Source organism: Lottia gigantea, assembly GCF_000327385.1.
Source record: "Lottia gigantea unplaced genomic scaffold LOTGIsca_100, whole genome shotgun sequence".
Classification (NCBI taxonomy): Eukaryota; Metazoa; Mollusca; class Gastropoda; family Lottiidae; genus Lottia; species Lottia gigantea.
In genome coordinates, this window is record NW_008706748.1 from 573,242 (window position 1) to 583,828 (window position 10,587).

At 33.6% G+C, this 10,587-nt stretch overlaps 1 protein-coding gene across 1 annotated transcript; it reads right to left on the minus strand.

The window, feature by feature from the left end:
- Nucleotides 1-2,952: 2,952 nt before the first annotated feature.
- LOTGIDRAFT_170543 (hypothetical protein) lies at nt 2,953-3,975 on the minus strand (the record flags this gene model as incomplete). The annotated part of the gene is made up of 1 exon (XM_009046358.1): nt 2,953-3,975. One exon carries the CDS (start codon nt 3,973-3,975, stop codon nt 2,953-2,955), a length of 1,023 nt encoding a protein of 340 aa, XP_009044606.1.
- Nucleotides 3,976-10,587: the final 6,612 nt, after the last annotated feature.

Sequence of the window (10,587 nt, forward strand, 5' to 3'; positions counted from 1 at the left end):
TGTCAACTTCCGGTTTATAGTCGTGTGCAATTAGAAATTTTGATGGCGTATATCTCTTGATCTTGACCTTTTTAGACCTTCTCCTTTACAAGATCAAAGGTCATTGACCTTGGCTATCTGCTGATACTTTCATTTGTGAGGTCTGACGTCCACTTCCGGTATTACAATCTTCTAAAAAATGAAAATTTCTCAACTTTTGACCGTTCTTGCGCTTGATCTAATTATCGTGGAAGGTTGATTTTTTCGGGTTCTTTTGCATCATTTTGCTACATTTGCAAAGTCCCACTCTGTGCCACGAGTGGCTCTAGTTTTTTTTTTTTTTCGTTTCGTCCACACCTTCCTGAGCTTAGACTGCAGTAGTTGCAGGTACGTTTCAAATTTCATAGACGTTCTATATAGGCGACGATGTGCATAAATATAAATTGGAACATTTTTGCAAAACCGGAAGTGCCACAGTTCAACATGTGCAAAAAGTCGAAAATCGGCTCTAGAAGGAGTATTTTTGCATCAATTTTTTCGGGTTTTCATTTTTAAAATCTACCTGTAATTTCTGACCTGATAGCACTTGAAAAATTACGAAATTCGAAAATTCGTCGCTCATTTTTTTCGATCAAATTTTTCAATTTTTTTGCAACTTTTTTGCTTTTGCATCGATTGATCTGAAATTTAATATGCAAAGGGACATCACCAAAGCAAATAATATGTAGTTGTCAAATATTTAATTTTAATTCCGGTTTTAAACGGGGAATCAATTGAAAGTACAATCCATTTCCGGTCGAATAACTTCCGGTGTAATTGAAATAGGTCAACGAAATTTATGCTGATCGTAAGTAAATGCTAGTACAAAAAAACGAAGAAAATAAAATCCAGACCGGAAGTGATACTTTGGCCGCCATATTGAAAAAACACACTTTTGTAAAACTCAAAATGGGGCCTCAGGGTAAATGTTGATATGCTCAAATTTGATGTGAATGTATTCTGCAATCGATTGCGCAAAAAACATTGGGAGCCGAATTTTGAATTTCGCTTTTGCTTTTTTGCAACTTCCGGTTGAAATTTTTTCATGCTTTAAACGATCACACCATGTGACCTTGACCTTTGATGACCTTGACCTTCATAGGGTCAAAGGTCATTGACCTTGGCTATCATTTGATACTTTGACCTTTGACCTCCGACATGTACTTCCGGTTTTATAGCTATCCGTAAAAAGCCAAATTCGCAAATTTGGACTGCTCTAGCACGTGACCTAATTAACCTAGAGGGTTAATTTTTTCGGTTTCCTAATGTGCTTCTCATGCACTTTACATAGATATATAACAATCGTTATTTTAAAGCAAAATTTAAATTCGTGATTTTTTGAAATTTGAGTTTTTTTTTACAATATTTGCGTCTTTTTGAGCTTGGTATATGTATATCTTATGATCTATTTGATGTAGAACCTTGATATTTGGAATACAACTAGACACTTTGAATATGAATTCACCTATGACAAAAAAACTTATGTGGGCGTGGCACATCCGGGTTGAATTACTAATTGTTTACATTTAGAGGCAGGGGCATAACTCGCATAGGATGCGTTTGTTCAAAAAGGGACTTTGCACACAATTACCTCATCCTTTTGGCCAGTTTGTGTTAACAACTCAGTTGTTTCAGCCTTATAGTTCCAAAAAAGGAACGGGTTTTAACATTTGGATTTTTTCATTTTTCGATTTTGACCTTTGTTGACGTTTGTTGGCCTATATCTTTTGACCTATATTATGTAGGAGCTTTACATTTCGAACATAACGTAACATTCTGAATATCAATTAACCTATGCAAAAAAAATTGAAGTGGGCGTGGCACATCCGGGTTAAATTACTCATTATTGACATTTTTGGCCAGGGGCATAACTCGCAAAGTATACATTTGTTCAAAATGGAACTTTGCATACAATTACCTCATATATTGGGCCACTTTGTCTTAGAATTTCAATTGTTTTTGCTTCATAGTTCAAAAAAAGGAACAGGTTTTGGAATATAAAAATTTTCAATCTTTGACCTTGACCTTTGTTGACCTTGACCTTTCTAACATCAAACGTCATTGGCATTGGCTATCTATTTATACTTTTATATTTGCCGTCCTATGTCAACTTCCGGTTTTATAGTCGTTAGCAATTTGAAATTTTGATGGCGTATATCTCTTGATCTTGACCTTTTTAGACCTTCTCCTTTACAAGATCAAAGGTCATTGACCTTGGCTATCTGCTGATACTTTCATTTGTGAGGTCTGACGTCCACTTCCGGTATTACAATCTTCTAAAAAATGAAAATTTCTCAACTTTAGACCGTTCTTGCGCTTGATCTAATTATCGTGGAAGGTTGATTTTTTCAGGTTCTTTTGCATTTTGCTACATTTGCAAAGTCCCACTCTGTGCCACGAGTGGCTCTAGTTTTTTTCTTTTTCGATGTTTATCTTGGCTCTAAAAATAAAACCACCACCTTCAAGGATGGAGTCTTCGGCAAACGATAAATGTACTATAAATTCTCTTTCTTGTTGACTTTTATGAACATCGATCGAGGTGTATTTTCCACCTAAAGCGAAATACAGTTTTACGTATTCAAAGTCTGTTCGAAAAAACTCGTGACTGCTCGATTCTATTGATCCGTGTACGTGTAAGCATCGTGGAACTTTGACAATGTTGCTTGATGGTGGATTTTCCGTCTCCAATATCATATCTAAATCTTTGATTCCAATGTTATCCTTATCATTTTCTACTTCCATTTTAAAGGTGTCTACATATTTACCATTTTTCGTTTCAATTTCCTGATCCCTTTTTTCAATCAAACGTATATTCTCTTCCAAATTACCATCATTGAATAATGAAATATGTTTGACGGCCTTACCGGTTTGTTTGAAGACTACTTTATTGACTTTAACCTTCATGGGAAACTCTATTTGAATCAGACAATTACCTCAAAAAGTAAACCCTTGCGTTTCGCCGATATCGAATACGTTTTTAGGTTCTCCGTATGCGAGGGAACCCACTTTTATTTCTGCTTTGAATCCGTATTTGTTTGATTTATAAATTTGGTCTTTTTCATCGAAGACAGTGTCACTTTCGAATGGAAGGTTGGAATAATACGACTTGTCCGTGACAATAGCTTCTAATTTGGTCAACTTTCTCTCTTGTCTCAAAAAATCGTCATGAATTCTAGATACCAAAAGATTGACCTGTTCTTTAATATAATTTTTCATATCATCTCGAAATTTATTTTGAAGAAAGTTTTTAATCACACCCACTTCTTTTTCTAATTCGTCCGTGATTTTAGTATCCAAAGCAGTCAATTGTCGTTTCAACGTATCTTTGTCAATGAGAAGTGTGTTAATTATATCTTGAACATCTGATTTTTGCTTCACGATCTTTTCGTTCAAATTGGATATCGAATTTTGTAACTCGGTTTTGTCCGCGGTCTTGTCTAGTTCTGCTAGCAATTCGCCAAGTTTTCTTTCCAAAGCGGTTAGTTTTCGTTTCAATCTATCCTCGTTTACATTTGGGTTATCTATTAAACGTTGGACGTCTATTTTTACCTTCGTAATCTTATCGTCTAAGTTAGATATTAAATTTTGCAACTGACTTGTTTTATCCACTTGAATAATACGTTTCAAACTCGTTAACTCTTGTTGTAGTTTGGGTTCGTCCACAAGATTTTTAATATTTCGTCTGAGGTATCTTTTCACATCATTTATTCTATTTTCAACATGGTCCTTATCTATTTGGATTGCGTTTATTTGATCCAGTAAATATTTCTTGTTCACGGCATCGTTATCGTTTCCTGGAAACTTTAAATTAGTTATTTTGAAATTGTTCATATCGATATCCCCTTGTAAGGTGTCTCCGATTTGATCCACGAAAAAAGGTTTCGCTTTGTTTATAAACGTCGTCATGGGATTTTTGGATTCTAGAGGTAAAGACCCTAATCCAAACTTGTTTGCCATTTTTATTGAGTTAAATTTATTATAATTTCTTCAAACTTTTCTCCCAAACTCAACCGATATAAAACCCAAAGCGACAGCTGTCCACACAGCTTTTGTCCTGGCATTTGAATTTGAAACGTAGAACATTTAAATGGTTTGCTAGTCAATTTCGTAATCTCTTCTATCGGTTCTAGACCGAAAGAATCAAAGAAATAAAAGTTATTCGAAGAATCTTTGTGTAGAGCAGAGTGATGAACTCCTTTTTGATCCGACGTGTGAATGTTTGTGATGGCGTAAAATTTACCTTTCTTGTATTTCAGTTCATCAATTTCATCTCGCATGCAATAATAAAACGGCGAGACGTTCAACTCCTTGGCCCATTTCACAAGTAAAAAATTTGTGGTCGTGTCTTTTCCGTATTTATCGAGAAATGCATTCATTTTTTAAGTTGATTTTTTTTAGGTGTTTTTCGAAGTAGGCGGTAAGTATTGCTGAAGACCCAATTGACGAAATATATAGGTAGTTTGTGTTTGAAAAAACTTGTATAACATTCTGATAAAACACATTCAATAATATTTTGAAGATAAATTTACATTTAAATTTTAATTTAAGAAAGCGTAAATGCTTGTCGACATCTAAATTTCTTAACCTTTCATCTAAATCTTCATTTTCGAGATTCATTTTTAAAAGTCAGTTTTTTGAAGTTCATTTTGATAAAACCTTCCTATGATTTGTTCTTGTCTTGATCGATCAATTCATACGTGGGAGGTGATGTGTTGTTTACTTTATCAACGATGAATAGCTCGTTAGTCCAATAGCCGACGTAACCTTTCTGAAACAATGATTTATATTTAAAAATACTAACTCGATCTCCAACTTTGAATTTGGGTTTAATATTCAAATTGCTAATCTCGTTTTCAAAGTTGTTTGAGTGTTGACGGACTGTATGATATTCGGGTTATTAGAGGCTTGCGATGGCGTCACACCTATAGACGAATGTATTTTGTTATTGTATTCGTCGACAACAACTGATAATATTTTAAGCCATTTTTGAGATTTCAATTCCGTGAATTTCTTGAATAATTTGCTTTTAATAGTCCTGTTGAATCTTTGTATCACTACGGCCTTACCTTCGTTATGCGTGCTGTAAATTTCAAACACCAGAGATTTCACATTTCTGTTGTAGAATTCGCTTCCTTTATCAACCCACAACTTTAGGGGTCGTCTGTCGGATTGTTTCATTATGGTTTCGAATGCTTGTTTGACAGTCAGACCCGATTAGTTTTTCAAGGGAAAGACCCAAGCGTATCTCGTGTATATGTCGATCACCGTCAAACAATACTTGTACCCTCTCTCGACTGGCATGTTGATTAAATCGGCTGACCAAATTTCATCTTTATCAAAAACTTTGACTTTGAGGTAATGTTTGTTTTTTCGAAATTCTTTGTGAATCTCGTCTGCTATGCCCATACCCAATTTCAATTTTGCCTTCAAGAGTTTTATGATAAGAGCCCTCTGTAATTTCTCTTTGAAAGTGGGATTGGGAAAATTTTCGAGTTCGTCTATCATTTGTTTGTCTGCTTGGTGTCTGAATGTTATGTCTTTGTTTCTGAACTGTATGTCGTGTTTAAGCGCTGCTGCGTCAACTCTATTAACGGGTTCTTCCCCTAGTTTGGGATTATCATTTTCGTCTAAACGCAGATCTAATCTCGTGCCTGGACCTGTATAATTGTGCCCTGGGAGATGTTTTTCTCCGGGATATTTTGCCCATGGGAATCCAGGAAGAGAACTCAATGACTTTTGAATGTCTCCCGCACCGAAATACGTTTTAGGAGGATGGACATGTATTAAAGACATATTTGTTCAATAAACACGATATATTTTTAATACGAAAGATTTAATATAAGGAGGAAATTTGTTGTTTGGCCACTTTGGAGATGAGAGATGTTAGCGCAGAGAAGAAACCGTCTCCTTCGAATTTTTTTTGTTCGTGTTTTAAAAGTAAAGACATTTTTTTTTTTTTTAATGCGGTTATTTTATACTGTATTATTATTAGTGATTCTTGTCTGTGGTTCTGGGTAATTTATAATACAGTTTGGAGGAATCTGTTATGATATATTTTTTTAACAGTTTGGGAAGTCTGTTATAATACATTTTTTAACAGTTTGGGGAAGTCTGTTATAATACATTTTTTAACAGTTTGGGGAAGTCTGTTATAATACATTTTAACAGTTGTGTCTTTTCGGATATGACGCATTGAAAAAAAGCTGCGCATGCACAGAAGTGAAATGCGTCATATCCGAAAAGACATATACCTTCCATCTCAAAAACCGGATCAAACTGGATGCGCTATATCAGAAAACACATATGCTACTAGTTGGATTTGGTATTTACAAGCCCATTTATAAAAGTTATTTCGTTTGAACGAATTAATTATTTTATCCGAATTTGATGATTTTGGTTTCAAACGAAAGAACACAAAAATTAAAAAAAGAATGTGGCAGTCAAAGGTCATTTACCTTGGCTATGAGTAGATACTTTCATATTTGACCTCCGACATCTACTTCCGGTTTTATGGATGTCCAAAAACAGCCCAATTCGCAACTTTGTACTGCTCTAGCACGTGATCTAATTATCCCAGAGGTTCGGATTCTTAAAATGCTTCTCATGCCAACTCCAGCGATATATAACAAAGGTTCAAAAAGGGACTTGCCACACAAAGACCCCATCCATTTGGCCAGTTTGTGTTAAAAGGTCAGTTGTTTCTGCTTGGTAGTTCAAAAGAAGGAACGGGTTTTAGAATTTCCACATTTTCAATATTTGACATTGACCTTTGTTGAGTTTAACATTTGTAGGGTCAAAGGTCATTGACCATGGTTATCTATATTATATAGTACTTTCTGTAATTGTACTTTCATTTTATTTGATGTCCGACGTAAGCTTCCGGTTTTGTAGCCGTAAAAATTTTGAAAGTTTGATAAGCGAGATCTTGACCTCGACCTTGACCATTGTTGACCTTCCCCTTTACAAGATCAAAGGTCATTGATTTTCGCTATTCGCTAATATATTCAGTTTTGACGTCTGACGTCTACTTCCGGTTTCACAACCTTCTAAAGAGAGAAAATGTCGTAACGGTTCTGGCAAGTGGCCTAATTAACCTAGAAGGTTGATATTTTCAGAGTCTCTTGCAATTTGCCACATTAGCAAAGTCCACTAGAGTGTGGCTCTAGTTTTATCATTATTATAAGAACTCGTGTTTTCTTGTTGGTTTTATACCATCTTTGCATAAATGCACAATGTCATGTATATATTACACTATATGAGAATATCGTCCGATTCTTTGTTATATGTCATTTTACTTTATACCACTTATTGCTAAAACTCTTGTTTTTGTAAATATGTATATAATGTATATATGTTCCATTGACTCCAAGGAAGATTTGGTTAACAAATTGCTGATCAATATAGTCATTATTATTATATTAAAAAGAAGAAACATGAAGGTAACTTTTTGACATGAGTGTAATTAAAAATATCAAGAAAGGGTCACTTTAATTTTTCATGATTTTGAGTCATTAAGTGCACTTCTCGCAAATATGGAAGGGTTTTTGGGTAAAAATAAGATGATTTGCTAATTTGTGTAATCCATTGTTGAAATGTTCAGAATGTCCAAATACTTAGTATGATACCGTCAACTTGGTCATTGTGAATACGTAAATTGTAATAAAACAAATGTGTTTTGTCATTCCCTCACTACTTACACGGTTACATATCATTTTGGTATTATCATTTTAAACATATCATTTTCTGCATATCATAATATGTTTAAAATGATAATACCAAAATGATATGTTTAAAATGATAATACCAAAATGATATGTAACCGTGTGATTTGAACAATTGGAGCGAGGAAATGACAAAAAACATTTGTTTTGTTACAATTTACTTAAGCAATACGACCAAGTTGACGCCGACGGTATCATAATGAGTATTAGACAATTTAGCAGAGCATTTTATTTAGACTCAAAAACCCTTCCATACCCAAATGCATACATTTTTTTTTAATGATAATTGTGCACTTTTTGAGAAAAGTATGAAACTTCTAACATTGTTAGCTTTCACCATGAGATTCATTTTCAGATGTGGAGATTGTTCCATCGCCTTGTCTATTTTTAGTTGAAAGATTTTGTGTATTCATACGCTGCATCCCACGTTGTCATAGGAGATCACTAAGGAAATTTGTAGTTCATCGGTAGTACTCATTCAGTGATCGCGTAAAGTTCTAGTCCGCTCCGACATAATCCGCGCGACATGTGTTTCACATAGAAATGTAAAACTATGCTTGGTTAATTCGCAGTTAAAAGTTCCCACAAATTTTTCATAGCTTTAGAAAGTTCCCGGCATCAAAGTACCAAACTCTTTGATTGCGGTGTATAGCCACCATTTTCTCATAGTGATAAGGTTTTCTTGGAAACGTCGTAGGGATATTTTTAGTTCAACCAATGAGAGGCGTCGGAATATGGGCCATCGTCATGGTTGCGCATAATTAGGTGACGACGTCACAGACCGTTAATAAAAGAGTCAATAAGTTGCTTGTTTCAATCTTGTTTTGAGCGGAAAGTTTGGCGATTTAACATGAATTATGGATATGAAATTGCTCTTTTGTGTTCAAATAAACATTAATATACAGTTGTAACTTTATATTTGAAAAAAATCCAGCGTAATTTCCTCATATCCAAGGTTATCTTCAAAGGAAAGGGATAAACGCAGCCTAGTCTAGTATCTGAGATAATCGAATGTCCCATGCCATAGGCTATGTGAAAATCACTTTACGGTCTTTCATCAAATAATGTAATTATAAGAAAGCTTTATGATAAATGATAGACGAAATTTGAAAGAAGGGATTATAGAATTAATAAAAAAGAGACAATAGACTAAAGAGTGCTTGGCCTAACTATAATCTAGGCCTATGTAGGCCTACTTCTGTATATGAAAATTACAAAACATTTTTTTTTCAAGCATATTATTATGAATAATAATTAAAAACAAGCAAGTTAAAAATAATTTTATAAAATTAACAACACCATTCTAATACAGGCTATATTGACGTAACAAATGTAACATAAAATTTCAACATATTTCTCAAGTTAGGGCCAATAGTATCATTAATAAGCTTATGTTTTATATGATTTATTATTTATATATACTCATATGAATTTTGAAATACATATATATGGCTATATAGCAAGAATGTTACCAGAAATCGATATTGCATGTTAAATTTATACATTGTCTTCCTTTCTATAAATACTAAAAGTGTATTCATGTAATGAAGAAACATCTCAGTACCTGTAACATATGAAAATGATTTCTTTTTTTTATAGAAATAAGTCAAATAAATCTGAACTGAATCAGTAAATAGGATGATTTAGTCTCTTCTCAATAGATTTAATCTCTTCTCAAATAAATGTTGCTTGATAGGAACTTTATTACATAAAATATTTTCCCTCCTCCTGGTCAAATTAAAACATTCTAAAAAAAATAAACACTATAACACTATAACACTATATTTTAGACAATGGTTTTGTATTTTCATCCTATAGGGTGGTTTAGTGAATAGATAATTAATGAAAAGTATTTATTAATGAAAGAATTGCTATAAATATATCAATATTTAAATGACATATTGAGGTAAATTAAAAATAAATAAAAAAGGATCCATTACACATTATCAGCATTACAAGCCCATGATCTTTTACACCTATAGCAACAGTAAATCTGAAGTGAATCTACAAGGAGCCTATGGGTTACATTGGTTCAAAAAACTGAAAAGTTTTATAACAATCAGCAAGTTGGGTTGTAATTGATTGCTAGGTATGGCAAGGGTACATGTATTTTCTCAGCTGTTCAGTAGTTTTTGATAAAACAGAACCATGAATTAGCCTAAACGTCAAGTAGTGAAATTAAAGATGGTGGATTGTTGGTGAATGACTTGATTTTGTTTTGAAAACTCTTCACTTGCCTTATATGTTATTGCCAGTTTTCTAACTCTCTATCTAATGATTTTGTCCTGTTGTAGGCTTGGTGAAAACATTCCAGCAGAGGTCGTCAAATTTGGACGAAAGCACATTTTTTATCCTAAAAAAATCAGAAATATTTTCGTCAATAAATGAATGCAATTTTTTCACATTGGTTCACTGTAGCACTGACAATAAAATGTAAATATTAATGAACTACAAATGCAATACATTTTGAAAATCATTTCAGACAGCTGTCAGTGGGCGTATGTTGCCTTGCCTACCTTGCCTGATATATATCAATTGCAAGCTATATTATATTACATGTAATTATAATATACTGTCCCTATAAATAAATAACCTATTTGTGTAAGATTACTTGAATTATGAGATTCAAAAAGTGTAGTTATATAATATTGTGATACACTCGTTAGACATGGCGTCGAAAACGTTTAGGATTATATCTTGTGTTATATTTATAGTTGTTTTATTTTATATAAGTGTGCTATACTATGTAAATCAGACACCTTTTCCACGGAAAGGCAATATTCTATCGTTTCAGAAGTCCAACCCAAGAATACTTTCGGGCTGCCAACGTATACAAAGGTCTCACAAT